Genomic DNA, 18,323 nt, shown 5'->3' on the forward strand with positions numbered 1-18,323 from the left:
TAGGACTGGCGACCAAGACCAATCGCCGGCAGCCTCGTTGTGGATGCGGAACAGGGCGGGTCTGGCAGCTGCGGCATCTCCGCGGTGCCGGAGCCTTGTCCCCACCCTCCCAGGGCGGGCCCGCGGCTGCCTCTGAGCCGGCAGGGCGGGGACGTGGCACGGGCAGCGCGCGGCGCGTGGCTGCAGCGACAGCCAATAGGCGGGGCCGCTGCGCGCACGCGCCCCACGCTGTCGCCTGCCGCTCCCCAGGGCTCGGCGGCGATGGCGGCGGTGGGCACGGGTTCGGTCTCGGCGGGAGGCGGACGGTGGGAAGTGGTGCGGAAGGGACGGCGGACTGCGGGCGGCCCGGGCAGCCGCCGTGCCCTGGGTGAGGCCAACGCCGGCCGGGCGCTGCCCTTGGCCGGTGAGTGCGTACTGGGTGAGGGTGTCCCGCGCGGTCTCCCGGAGGTCTGGGAAGAGCCTGCCTGGGGCGATTGGGCCACTTCCCAACGCGGCATGGAGCGATGGGTCGGGCCGTCGGGATACCGGGCCTTGTTGGGGTGGTGGGGCGAGTGCCATGGAGCTCACACCGAGGCTCAGGCCCCGTTCCGTGTCACTCTGTCTGTCGGTGTTCTCCGTGCTCTCCGGCCACCTTCTCCCCTGTCACCCGGTTCCAGCTCCTATTGCTACCTCCGACACCATCTTCGAGCTGGGCTTTGAGAGGACGCTGAAGAAACAGAACAAGGAGCAGGTCCCTCCCAGCTCCGCTTCCGAACAGCCGCATCGAAGGCAGCACGCAGGGAAGAGCACGAAGAAGCCATCGTCAAATGATGCCAGCATCAAGCCGGGCAAGTGCCGCACACTGGAGGAAGCCCTGAGAGCTGTGAGTGTGCCTGGCTGAGCTGTGCCTTGTGAGCGCTCTGCCAGCACCTGTCCGCGGGTCGCTCAAGTTCCTGCAGGCCTGAGAGCACCCAAGTCATTCCCAGCCTGCTTTAATGTGGCAGAACCGAAACTCTGGGTACCCGAGGCTGGCCAGCGGTGTGGTAGCCTGCACTCTCCCCCGCTTCAGGAGTTTTCAGGGGGTAGTTGTTAAATCCAGTTGAAGAGAGCAGCACAAAGAGTGTGGTCCCCCATTTGTGGCTCAGCTTTGCTTCACAGGTTCATCATACCTTGGGAGGCTCATTAATGTGTTCCCAGCTTCACTCAGGGACGAGCACTCTGGCTGTGCCTTGGGGTGGTCACGATTGTTGTGGGAGTGGAACCGATGGTGTTGGTGCATTGGCAAGCCCTTGGCTGGTCTGGGAGATCCCTCTTCTGCTTGGAGTTGTGCTTTTGCTGCAGGCAGGAGCTGGCTGGAAGGGATTTTCTGGTTTCTCACATCACCCACTCCTTGTCTGCTGCCTGGGAGGAATCCTCAGAAAGCCTCATCAGTGAATCCTCCCTGTCTTGCTGTGTGAGGTCCCAGAGAGCTGTTTCTGCATCTTGTGCACTTCAGATAAATCTGCAGAACTTGTTTGCTTCTCTTGTCTGAGCATGGGCAGGTTTTGGGAAGGAACCCCCCAGATGGACTTTTTGTTGAGGAAAAATGGCTGCGTGGCATGGCTCTTCTGTAGCACTTAGCCATCCAGCTTCTTGTTAGCACCGTCTTGTTTGTACCCTGGGCACTTTCAGTCTCCTCTGCTGCAGGTTAGGGGGTTTCTCTCACTCAGCAATTCCCTACATCCAGCTTTGTGCACAGAGACAGCTGAGAGGAGAACGAATGCTTTACTTCTGGATGTGTCAGGGCAGATACTCCTCAGGAGAGCAGCCCTGTTGCTGCAGTATACTTGTCCTGTGAGTGCACTGCTCAGCTCAGCAGTGACTGAGCTGTTGTGCAACTGCTGCTCCTCTGCCTTTCCCAACAGACTCGTTCAGTTTGCTGATATAGCAGCAGCTGTTTTTTTGTTACTTACATAATATAAAACACACATACAAAACAATAAACACACAACAAAAGATGCCTGGCTCAGGTTTGATAATGTGATGTAGCTGATATCCTTCGTGGAAGGAAGAGTTAGACACTTCAGTGCTTCCAACAACCATAAAAATCTTGCTGCTCTTCTAACTCTGGAATGTGGACAGGACCTCCCTGTGAGCTGGCATTTGAAAGCAGGTGATAAGTGTGGTGTCACGCAGAAGGAAGGTGGTGAGGGAACTTGAGCTGCTCCTTGTCCTTGTGCTTTGTTGATTGGAGTGGGTCTTGTTGGTCTGGGCTCCTTTCTCCATGGGAGGACTTGGTGGAGTTTCCTGACAGTGCTGGCACAAACCAGCCACACTAGGGTAACGCTGGGCTCATCCTCACCAAGCTGCAGCCTCAAGCTGCCTCTGCCCAGAGATGGTGTGGATGGAGCCAACTGGTCCTGGGTGACGCCATGGGGTACACGGAGAGTAGCAGAGCGGCGTCTGGTGGTGGTAGATTGGAAGGAGGCTCTGAGGGAAGGGGAAGAGCTCATCTTTCTGACATCTCTGGGCCCTTCTGCAGCCCTCCAGGCACCTGCAGTTCCCTACATGTTTTTTTTTTTTGTTCCTGGGTGCATTTTTTTTCGGTGTTTCCAGTACAAAACTAAACACTGCTTCCAGGCCAGTGCACCCATTAGCATGAGTCAGTGGTGGACTAGGGTTTCCATGCAGGAAAGGCAGAGCTCTTGGGATGAAGTGGGGAGTGTTTCCCTCCGTGCCCAGTAGCCTCTTAGAAGCAGGAATTCACATTTTTCATTTGGTACTTTTTAACCAGTTCTGCATATCCTAGGTTGAATTTGTCTGTATGTCACTTCCAGCTTGACCTGGCAGACCTGCAGAAGGAGCTGGCTAAGAGCCAGAGCATGTTTCCTGAGAACCCATCAGTCTGGGTAAAGGACCTGGCTGGATACCTCAACTACAAGCTGCAGGCTCCCCGGAGTGACCCCACACTCATTCAGCACCCCCACGGTCAGTGACTTTCCCCACTGTTAAGGAGGGCCTTGTGTTTTCTCAGGCACGTGGGACTAGTGCTTTTCCACTTCTGGGACAGATTGGGGTCGTCCTTAAAATCACAGGGAGCCAGGTAGAGGGGCCATGAGGCAGCTGGGCTCAGTGCCTGGGAAGAAGGAGCCTCTTCTTGCTTCCCCTCTGGACAGTTCCTCTCGTTTAACCTGGAAGGGACCCATAAGATCAAGTCCAGCTGTCTTGGTCCTGGGAGGAAGACCTCAAAGATTTCAGTGCTGTTTTCCTCCTCGTTTTCATTTTGTGCAGTTTTTGAAGTGCATGAGTTAGAGGCCAGCTTGCTGTGGAGCCAGGTTTCAGAAACATCAGAGCAGGTGGGACCAGAACAGTCACAGATGTGACAGGGGGAAAAAAAAATCTCCTTGCCTGAGACAGATCAGGTTAAGCCTGTCCCACAGTCTGGGCTGGTTCCCTGTGAACTGAGATGTTTGGGCTTGGCTTCGCTTTCCCCTTACTCCAAACAGGTTTTTCTCTGTGCAAAAGCCATCTTGGAAACTTGGTAATAGAAAAGGCACAAGATTGGTAGAGACCTTTTTGTTCTCTGCAATCTTCTGAAAGGAGGTTGCAGCAAGTTGGGTCTCTTCTCTCAAGGAATGAGTGACAGGGCAAGAAGAACTAGCCTCAAGTTGTGCGAGGGGAGGTTTAGGTGGGAAATGAGGAATAGATTGTTCTCTCCCAAAGGGTTGTTGTCCAGGGCACTGTCCTCCCTGTCTCTGGAGGAATTGAAAAGCTTTGTAGGTGTGGTGCCAAAGAAAGTAGCTTAGTGGTGACCTGATAACACTGCATTAACGGTTGGGCTTGATCTTAAAGCTCTCTGCCAGCTGAAACGGTTCAGTGATTCTGGCTGGGGATCCCTTTGAAGCTTGATGTGTTGGTCTGTGCATGCTTGAGCACTTGTTGTCAGGGTGGCAGTGGGTAAAAGAGCAGAACTCCTTCTCCAAAGCCTGCAGTGTCAGCACTTAACAGAAACCCTCACCGCCAAGTTAGAAGCATCTGGTGCAGAACAGCTAAGAAATAAGCTGGGTTTTGACTGTGTGTTGTGTGAGGACAAGGTGCTTTGCCATGGCCACCTCCTGTGCTGGGCCAGCTTCTTCTGGCAGCTGAGTCTTGCAAACTGGTGCTCACTAAACTCTTGCATTGGTTCCAGACTACCCATACTGCCTGGTGAACAAGGAGCTAAGGAACATCATTAGATCCTTGCTGGGAAAGTCATCCAATGTGCTGGAGCTCTTTTTTGACCACTGTGTCTATACTATGCTGCAGGAGCTGGACAAAAGCCCAGGTAAGATGTGGCTGGCACAGGTTCATGGCACCAACATGCCCATTGTTCTCTGTTAGTGCTCCTCTACTTAGGTGCAGACCAGCCCCTGGGGAGGCTCTGTACTTACCTGAGCCTTGAGATCCTGGACAATGTGCTCTGGGTGATGCTGCTTTAGCAGGGATTGGACTAGATAATCTCCAGAGGTCCCTTTCAACCCCCACCGTGCTGAGATTCTGGGTTTGTGGGGCAACCATTCTCTTCCACAGCCATGCTTCCACCCAAGAGGCCAGCAGAGCTAGAAGAGGTTGTTGGGTGGTGCCTGGCAACTCTGGCATTCCACTGTAACCGCCTCCTTTTGAACGTGAGCAAGGGGGAAATGAGCCCTGGACGCTCCTGGACTTGAGGTCTTGATGTGGGACAGTTACTGCACCTGTTTGCTGCTGCTGTGAAGGGCAGAGCTGGGCTGCTGGGGGGCTTTAGGTAATTGCTGGTGGGTTTCTGGGCATCTGTAGGGTCTGAAAGCCTGATGAGCCCTGCAGCAGGGGCTCCTGGGTAGAGGGTGAGTTGGAGCAGCCACAGAGGGAGCAGGACCTGTGATGCTGTTATGAGACTCATGTCTGGAGCTCATTAACTGGTCACCAGGACAGGTCTGCAGGGACAGGATCATCACCTCCTCTCCTGGGTCTGTCACAGGCAGAGTGGGACATTTGAAGTGGCCTGTGGCTTAGAAACTTCTTCTGTGCCATGTTTCAGGAGAATCGCTGCACGGGTACAGGATCTGCATTCAGGCCCTACTTCTGGACAGACCCAAAATTGCCACCACGAACCTGGGCAAGGTGAGCTGGGCCCTAGTTTGCACCCTGGGGGTGCTGCTGCTCCTGCTAGAGCAGCTATATGATGAGCACCCATTTCTGACAGTTGGAAGCCCTTTGGAGACTTCTGGGGTTGTCCCACGTGTGAAGCCGTTGTGCTCCTCTGTACCCCATACTGAGGGGCCAGCATTTCCACTATCTCCCCAGATGTGCTGGAGCTGCTGTAAGCACCAACATCCTGTGGTGTCTTGTGCTTAAAGACCTTGTTCAAAGCTCTGTCTTTCTGGGCAGCTCTTGCAGGGAGCAGGACATGTTCACCCTTGGTGGCCAAGCAGCCATGGGGTAGGAATGAGGCTTTCTGGGGTCCTGCTCCTTTTAAAGCAGCAGGTGATGGCTGTGGCTTGGATGCTGTCCAGCTCTGCTTACCCAGAGCTGGGGTTTGCTGATCCACCTGCTCCTAACTGGCATGTTCCCAGCCTTACTTGGTGCTGAGGGTCCTTCCTAGGCCTGGGCTGGTGTGGAGAGTGCCTTCTGGGGTGATGGGACCATGAGAAGGGGATCCACAGCACCTGTAGCAGGTGCTCAGGCATTCAATTGGAACCACAGCACCCATACTTGCCCATGGAAAGTTCTCACTGGGGTGGTGGGACTGTGAGGAAGAGATGCACAGCACCCCTAGCAGGTGCTCAGTTGTTCAGTTGGAACCACAGCACCTATGGTGCCCATGGAAAGTTCTCACTGGGGTGGTGGGACCGTAGTGAGAGAGTCCACAGCACCCATGAAGGGTACTCAGTTGCTCTCACAGCACCTATATCATCCATATCATGGATGCATGGAGTGTATTGGGTGTGGGGGTGATGGGACCATGGAGAGAGGGTTCACAGACTTCTGCCAGCAACATCAGCCTGCTCCCTCCTGGCTGGGGAGCCCCACAAAGTTCTGGTGGAGCTGCTGTGGTCCTGGGACACCAGCAGCCCCATGAAGTAAGACAGCAGTGTTGGAGTGAGATGGACTAAGGCTCTTCTCAACTAATGGGTCTTGTCTTTGCCCCAGTACCTGGAGGTGTTGCGGTCCCAGCAGAACAAGCCAGCGAAATGCCTAACTGTCCTCTGGGCACTAGGACAGGCTGGACTCGCTGACCTCCACGAGGGCCTGAAAGGTGAGAGATGTGGAGCAGTGAACTGGGTGTCTGTCCCTGCTGAGAGACACCCATCCCTCCCTGGGCAGTGGAAAGAGAGGCAGGGTGACCCTGGTACTGCCCAGGAATGTGATCTGCTCCAAAACACACCATCCTGCTGCTGAAATGCTGGAGGGGGTTGGTCCTTGGGGCAGACTGCTCCAGCTGGACACCTGGGAACTAGAGCTTCTGCAGCCACTGTGTGTACCTCTCTGTGAGGGCACTCCAGGTCTGTCAGGTGTTCCTTTGAGAGCAGAATCACTGAATCATGGAATGGTTTGGATGGAAAGAGACCTTTCAGAACTCATCTAGTCCAACCCCATGCAGTAAGCAGGAACATCTTTAACTAGAAATGGTTGCTCAGCGCCCTGTCTAACCTCACATGGAATATTTTACAGGAATAGAGCATCTACTATGTCTGGACAATCTGGGCTAGTGTCTCCCCACCCTCAGCATACACAGTTTCTTCCTTCAAACTAGTCTGAATCTCCCCTCTTAGTTTAAAACCATCATCCCTCGTCCTGTCACAACAGGCCCTACTAAAAAGTCTGTCCTCATAAAATCATTGGGCTTGGGAAAGACTCTTCAGATCATGAAGCTTAACGATGGTGAGGCCAGGTCAGGGTTTGCTGTCTGGGGTCTTATTGCTCGCTGCTCCTGGCTGGTTCCTCATGTGTGCCTTTGTTCCATGGCTGTGTGTTAAAGGCTGGGCACCATTGCAGAGAGGAGTGGCTTGTGCTGAAGTGTGTTTGTAGAGGCACAAATACTCCATGGTGACACTGTTGGAGCTCAGTTATTTTCAGGGCAGTTAGAGATGTTACAAGAAGCATATTGCTTTCAGAAGAGTGGGTTCCAATCTATCTCCTGTCCAGCCTTGGTAGCTAAACAGTGACAAAAACTGCCCTTAATGGGGTCTCATCTCCATGGAGCATCTTCCCTCAGCCTGGCACAGGGAACCACTGACTCCCAGCAGGGCTCATCCTGCCTGTCAGGACAGAGAGTGTCCTGCAAGTAGGACAAGCCAGGCAGCATGGTCACCCCACAGCCCTTCCCAAGGGGTCTGTTTGGCTGCTTTCTGGGCATGTTAAGTGGGGAAATGGGATCAGTGTTTATCCTGCTGTGGGCCTGGCACCTGAGGGTTCCTCTACTCTTCAGTCACTGCCTGTAGACCCGAGGACTGCTTGTGCTGATGGATGCAGCATGAGGCATGGCTAGGGAGCATCTAAGTGTGTGGAGGCACAGCAGGAGCTCTCCTGCTCCCTGACCTGAATCTGTATCCTGAATACTGTGCTCAGATTTGGGCCCCTCGCACTCCAAGAAGGACATTGAGGTGCTGAAGCATGTCTAAAGAAGGGCAACAAAGCAGGTTGAAGGGTCTAGAGCACAAGTCTTCTGAGGAGCTGCTGAGGGAACTGGAATTCTTGAGTCTGGAGAAAAGGAGGTTCAAAGGAGACATTCTCTCCAACTCTTTGAAAAGAGGTTGAGAAGAGGTGAGAGTTGCTCTCCCAAGCAGCAAGAGGAAATGGCCTCAAGTTGTGCCAGGGAAGTTGAAGTTGAACATGAGGAACAGTTTCTTCCCCAAAAGGGTTGTCAAGACCAAGAACAGGTTGCTCAGAGCACTTGTGGAGTTGTCATCTCTGGAGGGGTTTAAAAGCTGCGTAGGTGTGGTGCAGAGGGACATAGTTTAGTGGTGACCTGGCAGTGCTGGGTTAACAGACTGGATCTTAAAGGTCTTTTCTAAGTAAAATGATTCTGCAACTCCATGGTCTTGTCCCTGCTGCTCCCTGGTCTGAGCGTGGCCTCTCTCCACAGTGTGGCTCGGCGTCATGCTCCCGGTGCTAGGAATCAAGTCTCTCTCTCCATATGCTGTTACCTACCTGGACCGTCTGTTGATGTGAGTCACACCTCCCTTTCAGGATGTTTGCATTTTCGGGGGCCCTGCTGCTGCCTTTCCTCACGTGGAGTGGGAGCAGAGCACTTCCTGGCTGGCCCTGGTTGCCTCCTGAGGCAGGCAAGTGGCTCAGCCACCCCTTGGCTCCAGTGCTGACGTTGAGGCCATGAGCAGCGCTGGTGGGACCCTGTGCCAGGACCAGGCTCCTCTGGTGCTGTCACAAGCCTGGGAAAGCAGCTCTGCTGTGAGTGGCTACGCCCAGAGGGACAATACTGTGAGGAACAGGGTCCCAGTTTTCACCTGTGCTTGTGATGCTCGGGCACATCAGGGGTCCTGGCTGCAGTGAGAAGTGCCAGCAGTGTCCCTTATCACAGGCAGATGAGCTTTTTGGGACAGGTGGCTCTGCACCCCCTTCCCACCGGTCGGGACAGCCACTGTCTCCAGCATGGGCACCTCAGCGTGGTGGAAGTGAGCTGGGAATTATGGCAGCAGCTCCAGCACTGCCTGGAATGCCAACTCTGCCAGCTGCATTCACTGGAAGTGGCTCCACAAGCCCCCTTGTGATGTGCGTCCTTTGGCAGCGTGGCCACAGCCAGGGTGTGAGGACACTGAAAGAATCAGGGTGGCTGCCTGGCCACAGGCCCAGGAATGGGTTGGCTGCCTTCTCCCAGAGTATAAATGCAGCTGCCTGCAGCCATCCTGCCCAGCTGGCTGCTGCCAGGATGGGATGTGGCAGCTGGAGCCCCAGAGCTGCCTGTGTGGTGTGGCCTTCAGTAGCAGTGAAGGCCGATGATTGTGGTTGGAAACCACTGGCATTTGGTATGTCCCACTGGAGGGAACCCACGGATGCCAGGCTGAGGGTGGTTGTTTCCCCACCCTGCCAGGGCTGTGTGGGGCCCCTGGCATGTCTGCCCCAGCTCACGGGGTGTGTTTGTGCCACACAGGATGCACCCAAACCTGACCAAAGGCTTTGGCATGATTGGACCCAAGGATTTCTTCCCCCTCCTGGACTTTGCCTTCATGCCCAACAACTCACTGCCACCCAAGTATGCTGACACCCTCCAGTACTCCCCAGTGCGGGCTGTGCCTTGGGGTGCACCCCCCAATGGGCAGACTGGCCACTTCCTGCAGCCCCAGTGCAATCTTCCCTCAGCCTGCAGGAGGAGCTACGGCAGCTCTACCCTCGCCTGAAGGTGCTGGCGTTCGGCGCGAAGCCAGAGACCACACTGCACTCCTACTTCCCCTCCTTCCTCTCCCGGGCAACGCCAACCTGCCCTCCTGGCATGAAAAAAGAGGTGAGCCCTGAATGGGGGATGCATGGCCACCTTTGGTCCCAGCATGTCACTGCGTGGCAGCCCTGGTGTGCCAGTGAGGAGGGATGGCCAAGCAGGTCCTGTCCTTCCCATCCTATTTGCTGTGCTGGGCATGAGGTTCTGCCATCCGCTAGCTTGGCCACCTGGCATGGCTAGGCATTGGCCTTTTCTCTTGCCAGCTTAGCTCCCCAGTGTCTGAGCAGAGAGATGCCAGCACGAGGTCACGGTGGTCAGCTGTGCCAGGATGCAGCCCAGGACAGTTGTCTCATGTTCCAGACCAAGTCACAGGTGTCATGCTGTGGGCTGAGATCAAATATGCTGATCTGCTATGTGGTCTCTTCCCAGCTCCTAACCTCCATGAGCCAGTGCCTGAGCCTGGACCCCCTGAGCTTCAGTGTCTGGAGGCAGCTCTACACCAAGCACCTCTCTCAGTCCAGGTTGGTTCCTGCTGCTCTGAGGAGGGCCAGGCCTAACTTGCTAGTTTTTAGGAGTGTATTAAATAATTTCTTGGAACCCCTGATCGAGCCTTGTGCTTTCTTCCCCCCCCTAAGTTTGCTTCTGAATCATCTGCTGGAGTCCTGGGAGAGCAGCAGCAAGAAGGTAAGGAGGGAGCTGTGGGAAGGAGGAGTTTTCTGGGCTGGGGATACAATAAACAGATGCTCCTGTAGAAGGTCCCCGTACAAGCAGTGTCCCTGTGGGATCTGTTGTGTGCCCACCTGGTACTACTTCAGTCATCATGTCCCTGTCAGGCTCAAGAGGTGGCACCATGTCCTGGGGACACCTGTGCCACACAGTGCCTGTAAACACAGGAGAGCCTCTTACCCTCCATGAGCTGTGTTGGGACTCAGATATTCTGGATTCAGCCCTCACTAGACCTTGCTGTTCTGGTGCTGTGAGGAAGCTCTTCATCTAAACAGTGACGATCAAGAGGATGGGACCAGACCCTTTTCAGTGCTGACAAGGGACTGGACACAAACTGGAACCCTGGAGGTTCCACGTGAACACAAGGGAAAACTTCTTTCCTGTGAGGGTACCAGAGCCCTGGACCAGGTTTCCCAGAGAGGTTGTGAAGTCTTCTTGTCTGAGAGGTTCCAAACCTGCCAGGACATTACGGTCCTGAGCAGCCTGTAGGTGACCCTGCTGTATCAGGGGGGCTGGACTAGAGGATCCCTAAGGCTCTTTCCAATACCTGCCACAGGTGGGATTCTGTGAGTGGGGAGGTCACGCTGGTCACTGCTGGTTTTCCACAGCCTGATCTGTCTTGCATGTCCTCATTGTTTCTGCCAATCCTACCCCTTGTCTGTCTGGGGCAGGGTGCTGCCAGCTCGGGGTGCTGGGTGCCATGACAGGGCTCTTGCTCTCCCCCAGGTGCGTCAGTCTCTGCAGGAAACGGTTCGCTCCTTCACAGTGACGAACGAGGAGCTGGCGGCAAAAGCTTCCAGCAGCGACCAGGATGTGGCTGCCTGCCATGCTGCCTGCAAGGTGAGGCCTGTGACAGGGTGATGGGTGTGTTGTGACAGCCAATGACCAGATTTTGGTTCTGGGCTGGAGTTGTGGTTGGCCTCTCCTGCCACCAGCACATGCCAGGTTGGGACCTCCCATAAGTATGTGTGCAAGACATGCTGGGGACAGATGTTGCTGGCTTCTGTCCATCCTCCCAGCTGCTTGGCAGATGACTCTGGTTTCTGCTGGGAAGCAAGGGGTGGGTGTTGTGAGCAGCTGCAAGTGCAGCACTGTGGGAACTTCTCTGGCCTTGGGAGCCACAGAGTGGCAGGGCCTCATTCTCCCTCCCTTCCAGGAGCTGATGTGCAAGATGAGGGGCCGAGGCTTCCCCTGGTCTCGGCTGCTGCTCGTCCTCCTGGTCTTTGGGGCTGGCTTCCTCCTGCATGACATTCGGACACATGGCTCCTTCCAGGGTAAGGGGCTCTCTGTAATGGGAAGGAACATCCCTGGGGATCAATAACTTCTCAGTTGTCCTGAACAACATCCCTCCACAGACATCCCTACACCTCAGGTGTATGCCCTGATATGTCTCTGGAATTGCTTGAGGAGTATATGGCCAGATGTTCTTAACAGGCTGCAGAAGACTCCCTGCCTGTCCCCTCTCCCCTGGGTTTACTCTCTACTTGGGCATTCCTTTGCCTGTTTGTCCCACTTTGGAGCATCTTGGAGATGTTTTATGAAGCAGCTCAATCTGTGTGTCCCCACAGAGGGGATTCAGGGGCAGGCTGAGCACACAGCTCCCACAGATCCAAGTCAGAGAATTGCTCAGGGAATGGTTCTTGTCTGTTACAGCCTCCTCCTCTGCTCACCTGCTTCGTTCCACCAGCATCCTGCCTGTTTCTCAGCAAGCCTGGCAGAAGGTCTCCCATGGCTGCCTCAAAGGGTACAGGTCAGTGGCCCCAGTGCTGGATATGTGTGGTTGGGTGGGCGTGAGGCTGCTCGCACAGCACAGAGTGATCTCCATTGGGGACCCTCCTTGCTAGGAAGTGTTGCCCAGAGGAGAATTCAGCTCAGCTTTGGAGTGCTGTTCTCCCCTTGGCAGCAGCTTCAGGAGTCTGTGTGCTCCGGTGACTCTGCCAGTGGTACCAGGCATGGAATCACAGTCATAGAATCACAGCCTTGTTTTGATTGGAAAAGACACTTAAAATCACTGTGTCCAGCTGTGAACTCGGCACTGCCAGGTCACCACTAAACCATCAGCACCACATCCTAACCCTTCAGGGATGGAAAATCCTCCACTGCCCTGGGCAGCTTGTCACAGGATCTGACAATCCTTTTGGGGAAGTAATTGTTCCTCGTATCCAACCTGAACTTCCCACAGCACAACTTGAGGCTGATTCTTCTTGTCCTATAGCTCGTTACCTTGGGAGGAGACACCTCATCCCCAGCTCACTCCAACTTCCTTCCAGGGCCTTGTAGAGATCAGGAAGGTCTCCTCTGACCCTCCTATTCTCCAGGCTCCACAACTTCAGTTTCCTCTAGAGCATACGTGCTCTAGATCCTTCCCCAGCTTTGTTGTCCTTCTCTGGACATGCTCCAGCACCAAAATGTGCTTCTTGCAGTGAGGGACCCAAAACTAAATCCATGGTTCAAGATGTGATCTCACCAGTGCCCAGTACAGGAGATCACTCCCTGTCCTAGTCCTGCTGGTGATAGTATTGCTGATCCAAGCCAGGATGCTGTTGGCTTTCTTGGCCACCTGGGCACAGTGGCTCATCTTCAGCTGGCTGTCAGCTAACACCCATAGGTCCTTTTCTGCTGGGCAATTACTAAGTATGCCCTTGATCTGCTCATCCAGATTGTTGCTAAAGATACTGAACAGAAGAGGCCCCAGTACTGAGCACTGGGGAACAGCTTGTGTCACTTGTTACCAGCTGGGTTTAATTCCATTCCTCCTAACTCTCGCAGGTGGCTGGAGCAGACCCTGCCTGTCTACAGCTCCCAGGCAGTGGCTGTCCTGCAGCCACAGCTGGAGCTGCTCTGGATGAAGAGTGGTGAGCTGGCCTTGTACATGTCTGAGCAGAGCTTCTCTCTGCTCTCTGGCATCCACAACAACTTGCCTGGCTACATCGAGTGGGTAAGAAGAATGTTTCACCTGCTGGGAGAGACCAGGAATGCTGGGAGAGGACTTGAGGGACTACAGAGGCTGTGTTTGGATCCCTGCCAAGTTGCAGTGGCACAGGCAGGAAGTGAAGGGAGAAGTCTGAAGGAGGAAGGTGATGTCACTGTCACTGTTCATGCCTGACCATGAGCCTTACAGTGCTGATGGGTCTAGTCTGTTCTCCCTGTGCTGGTGCTGCTTACCAGCTGCCTTCTAGCTGCTTACACTGCCCACATCAGCTCTGAATGGGAGAGGATCCAAAGATAACTCACAGAAGTGCCTGGGGCTGGAAAAGACCTTAAGATCATGGAGTCCAGCCATAACCTAACGCTTCCCTGTGCGCAGCTGTTAGACCATGTCCCTAAGCTGCTTGTTCAAATGTCTTTTAAACACCTCTGGGGATGGTGACTCCACTTCCTTGGGCAGCATGTTTCAATGCCTGATGACTGTTTTACTGGAGATAGTTTTTCCTAATATCCTGCAAATCAGTGGTTTAGTGGGAGGGGAATGATTTTAGCATCCCACAGAGCAGAGCACTGGGGCTACTATGCATCTGCCATTTGTTGGAAACCTGTGGAGAGGGCTTGGAGATGTCAGAGCATGGGGGAGAACAGGAGGAGAAGGGTGGGGCCTAGTTCAGTGCAAGAGAGACAAGGAACTACTGGAGAGAGTCCAGGGGAGGCTATGAAGAGAGGGACTGGAGCATCTCTATGACAACACAAGGCTGAGATACCTATGGCTATTTAACCTGGAGAAGTGCAGACTGAAAGGAGTTCTCTGCTTATCGCTGTCTAAGGACAAGAGGATGGAGCCAGACTCTTTTCTGTCCTGTGCCCAGCAACAGGACAAAGGGCAGTGGGCACAAACCCAGTAGGTTCTGTCTGAACAGGATGAGAAACTTTTTCTGTGAGGGTGCTGGAGGGCTGGACCAGGTTGCCACACAGGTTGTGGAGTCTCCTTCTCTGGAGAGTTTCCAAACCTGCCTGGACATTGCAGTCCTGGGCAACCTGCTGTAGGTGACCCTGCTGTAGCAGGTGGGTTGGACTAGATGGCATCCAGAGGTGCCTTCCAGTAGCCACCATGCTAGGATGCCTGGCTGACTGCATGACAGCCTGGCTTAGTAGAGAGCCTCCTTCATGGATATTCAAGACACCAGACTCCTCAGGCTACCTGAACCCTGCCTGTGAGGGCAATGTTAAACCTCTTACATAGAATCAGACAGGTTGGAAGAAACCTCCAAGATCATCCAGTCCAACTTACCCCCAGGCCTATCCAATCAACCAGGCCATAGCACTCCCTCTCTTGTCTTCACAGCTCCAGTCCCAGGTGCCAGAGTTCCTGCTGCACTTTGCTGAATGTGTCCGAGAGCTGCTGCTGTTCCTGGTGCGGAGCTGCCTGCTGCCGCTGCTGGACTGTGTGGCCACATTGCTGGAGCGGGGCTGGCAGCACTGCCTGGATGCCTGCAAGTGAGCATCTCTGAGGGTGCAGAGCATGGACAGGCTGTCTGGGGCACTGGTGGGGTCCTTATCCCTGGAGGACTTGAAAAGCTGTGTAAATGTGGTGCTGAGGGACATGGTCTAGTAGTGACCTGGCAGTGCTGGGTTAATGGTCGGGTTTGATCTTAGAAGTCTCTTCTGACCCAAATGATTCTGTAATCCTGTGGAGAACTTATACCCCATGGGAGCAGTGTTCACCCTGTGTGTACAACAGGTCCCTCAGCCCTTTTGAGCCCTGCACCCACTAAAGATCAGGGCTTCTCACCCTCATCCCTGGCTCCTGCTGGGACCTGGCAGCAAGGCCACCTATGGGTTGTCTGAGCTGAGAGTTGCCTCCCTGCAGGGAGAAGGGATGCAGCCAGGCTCTGCTAGTGTGGGTACAGTTTGCTCCTGCTCTCACTACAGAACTGGCTCCATCCTCCTCCTGGCAGAGATGTCATAGACTAGAGAACTGTAGCTGGCGTTTCTGGGCAGGGCCTTTTCAAGGGGTTCAGGATTTTCTTCCACAGTGTGTCCCTATAGCTGACAGCTTGGGGTGCTCTCATATCCCTCCTGGGCATGTAACACTGGGACTGGGTTGCTGCCACTGGCCCACAGATAGTGATTTCCCTGCCCATAACTTGTTCTCCTTCCCCTTCCAGCAGAGAAGTGTCCTGGGACTGCATGAGGGAACACCTAACAAGCTTCACCTATTCCTCTTGGATTTACCTTCAAAACACAACCATAGCTGTCAAAAACTGGGCCTTGGCCATGATTTCTGGACACTGACCTGCTTCCTGGAGGAGAGGGGATGCAGAGTCTTGCCATCTCCTGATGTTCCAGCCACCGAGGGGTGTCTCCAGCACAATGTGGGATGGAGGGAGACTCACATGGGGATTTTGGGCTCAAATCTGGACTTACAGAGGAGGTTTGTTTTTTTTCATGGGTGACACACATCCAGATTTTTTCCCACACTCTGTGAATTTCTTTTGGCTATCCCTGTCCCTTCTATAGGTGTTACTTGGGCAAGTGGCCCTCTTTCCTTTGTAAGAGGACCAGGTCAGACACTCCCATGCTCCCTCCCCCCGAGTTCCCATGGCTGAATGAACCAGACTCATTTTTACTTCTAGGGTTTTATGTCCTTTTCATTCATGTTTTTTGTTCCTGCCTGCTGGGTGGAGGAGGGCTCTGCTGAACCACTGCTCTCTGGGTCTAGCCCACTTTGGTGGGGAAAACACCAATCCTGCCACTTCAGTCCCTGAGAAGCACTGTTTTCCACTGCCTTGGACCTTGGCAGGAGGGCAAGGAAGCAGAGAAGTGTTCATAGTCCAAGTGGGGGCTGTGCCTCTGTCTCTGGCAGGATTGAAGAAGGATGTAGAGCTCAGGGAGGAGAACACTCACTGGCATGTCTGGGATGGTGACTTTGAGACTCCTGTCCATGGTTTGCCTGCTGTGAGATACAGCAGAGCATGTGTGTGGATGTGCATGTTGTTATGGATGTGTGTATAGGTGTGCTTGGAGGGGTGAACACGTGTACGTAGTTGTGGGAGCACTTACCTGTATCAATGTGCACACAGATGAGTGTGCATCTGTTACACATACAGATGTGTATATGTGTAGGGGGGGTGTGTGTGCTTTGACATGTGTCTGCATATATAGACATGCACATGTTTCTGTTGGGAGTGTAGAGAGGTCTGCATGCACATGTGGCTATGGACATGTGTGTATTTGGCTGTATATGTACCCATACGCACATGTGGGTACCTATGTGTGCCTATGTGGGGGTATGTATGTGTGCACATGCATAACAGCTTGGATCAGCAGCAGTGTGACCAGCGGGAGTCAAAGGGGATTGTGCCCTTGTACTCGACACTAGTGAGGCCACACCTCAAATACTGCGTTCAGTTTTGGGCCTCTCACAACAAGAAGGATGTTGAGGTGCTGGAGTGTGTCTAGAGAAGAGCAACAAAGCTGGAGAAGGATCTGGAGAAGAGATCTTGTGAGGGGCAGCTGAAGGAACTGGGATTGTTTAGTCTGGAGAAAAGGAGGCTTAAGGGAAGCTGCCTCACTCTCTCGAACTCCCTGAAAAGGAGGCTGGAGAGAGGTGGAGGTTGCTTCTTCATAGTAATGAGTGATAGGATACAGGAAAACAAACTCCAGTTGCACCAGGGGAGGTTTAGGTTGGGCATTAAAGGAAATTCCCTCACTGAAAGGATTCTCAAAGACTGGAACAGGTTTCCCAGAGAGGTAGTTGAATTCCCATCCCTGGAGGTGCTCCAGAGGTGCAGAGATGTGGTGCTGAGTGCCATGGTCTACAACTACCTGAAGGGACATTGTAGCCAGGTGGGAGGTGGCCTCTTCTCCCAGGCAACAAGCAACAGAACAAGGGGACACAGAATAAAGTTGTGCTGGGGGAGGTCTAGGCTGGATGTTAGGAGGAAGTTCTTCACAGAGAGAGTGATTGGCATTGGAATGGGCTGCCCAGAGAGGTGGTGGAGTCGCCGTCCCTGGAGGTGTTGAAGCAAAGCCTGTCTGAGGCACTTAGTGCCATGGTCTAGTTGACTGGCTAGGGCTGAGTGCTAGGTTGGACTGGATGAGCTTGGAGGTCTCTTCCAACCTGCTTGATTCTATGATTCTGTGGTAGAGTTAGACAATGGCTGGGCTGGATCTTAAAGGTCCTTTCTAACCAAATCAATTCAGTGATTATGCAGATGTGTGTACTTATGTGTGCTCTTATGTGCCTATGTGTGTTCTGTGCACAGGTGAGCACACACGTCTGTGCCTGCCTAGACATGTATGGGCGGCTGTGTCAGTGTCCATAGCTGCCTGCCTGTGTGCACACAGGTGCGTACATACCTGTGGATGTGTGCACACCCACGCACTGGTGCTGTGTCAGTGTCCATAGCTGCCTGCCTGTGTGCACACAGGTGCGTACATACCTGTGGATGTGTGCACACCCACGCACTGGTGCTGTGTCAGTGTCCATAGCTGCCTGCCTGTGTGCACACAGGTGCGTACATACCTGTGGATGTGTGCACACCCACGCACTGGTGCTGTGTCAGTGTCCATAGCTGCCTGCCTGTGTGCACACAGGTGCGTACATACCTGTGGATGTGTGCACACCCACGCACTGGTGCTGTGTCAGTGTCCATAGCTGCCTGCCTGTGTGTACACAGGTGCGTACATACCTGTGGATGTGTGCACACCCACGCACTGGTGCTGTGTCAGTGTCCATAGCTGCCTGCCTGTGTGCACACAGGTGCGTACATACCTGTGGATGTGTGCACACCCACGCACTGGTGCTGTGTCAGTGTCCATAGCTGCCTGCCTGTGTGCGCACTGGTGCTGTGTCAGTGTCCATAGCTGCCTGCCTGTGTGCACACAGGTGTGTACATACCTGTGGATGTGTGCACACCCACGCACTGGTGCTGCATCCATGTCCATAGCTGCCTGCCTGTGTGCACACAGGTGCGTACATACCTGTGGATGTGTGCACACCCACGCACTGGTGCTGTGTCAGTGTCCGTAGCTGCCTGCCTGTGTGCACACAGGTGCGTACATACCTGTGGATGTGTGCACACCCACGCACTGGTGCTGTGTCAGTGTCCGTAGCTGCCTGCCTGTGTGCACACAGGTGCGTACATACCTGTGGATGTGTGCACACCCACGCACTGGTGCTGTGTCAGTGTCCGTAGCTGCCTGCCTGTGTGCACACAGGTGCGTACATACCTGTGGATGTGTGCACACCCACGCACTGGTGCTGTGTCAGTGTCCATAGCTGCCTGCCTGT

General features: G+C 54.2%; 1 protein-coding gene across 2 annotated transcripts; it reads left to right on the forward strand.

Moving 5' to 3' along the window:
* Nucleotides 1-223: 223 nt before the first annotated feature.
* Nucleotides 224-15,656, forward strand: TMEM214 (transmembrane protein 214). Of its 2 annotated transcripts, none has more exons than XM_064146493.1 (17): nt 224-403; nt 657-862; nt 2,796-2,946; nt 4,148-4,282; nt 5,015-5,097; nt 6,127-6,232; nt 8,063-8,144; nt 9,086-9,187; nt 9,295-9,436; nt 9,800-9,891; nt 10,006-10,054; nt 10,823-10,936; nt 11,253-11,370; nt 11,750-11,846; nt 12,866-13,034; nt 14,373-14,524; nt 15,199-15,656. In XM_064146493.1, the coding sequence occupies exons 1-17, from the start codon at nt 262-264 to the stop codon at nt 15,320-15,322; spliced, it is 2,064 nt and encodes a 687-aa protein (XP_064002563.1). In that variant the 5' UTR covers nt 224-261; the 3' UTR covers nt 15,323-15,656. The 2 variants fall into 2 exon arrangements, with proteins under 2 accessions (XP_064002563.1, XP_064002562.1); XM_064146492.1 differs by having other exon boundaries at nt 226-403; nt 15,196-15,656.
* The last annotated feature ends 2,667 nt before the right edge of the window (nt 15,657-18,323 follow it).

Source organism: Pogoniulus pusillus, chromosome 7, assembly GCF_015220805.1.
Source record: "Pogoniulus pusillus isolate bPogPus1 chromosome 7, bPogPus1.pri, whole genome shotgun sequence".
Classification (NCBI taxonomy): Eukaryota; Metazoa; Chordata; class Aves; order Piciformes; family Lybiidae; genus Pogoniulus; species Pogoniulus pusillus.

Bases quoted from the DNA above. Each gene is read 5' to 3' on its own strand.
- TMEM214 (XM_064146492.1), top strand. From the start codon at position 262: ATGGCGGCGGTGGGCACGGGTTCGGTCTCGGCGGGAGGCGGACGGTGG. The intron at 8,145-9,085 runs GTGAGTCACACC...TGTGCCACACAG, and splicing joins TACCTGGACCGTCTGTTGAT to GATGCACCCAAACCTGACCA. The intron at 9,188-9,294 runs GTATGCTGACAC...ATCTTCCCTCAG, and splicing joins AACAACTCACTGCCACCCAA to CCTGCAGGAGGAGCTACGGC.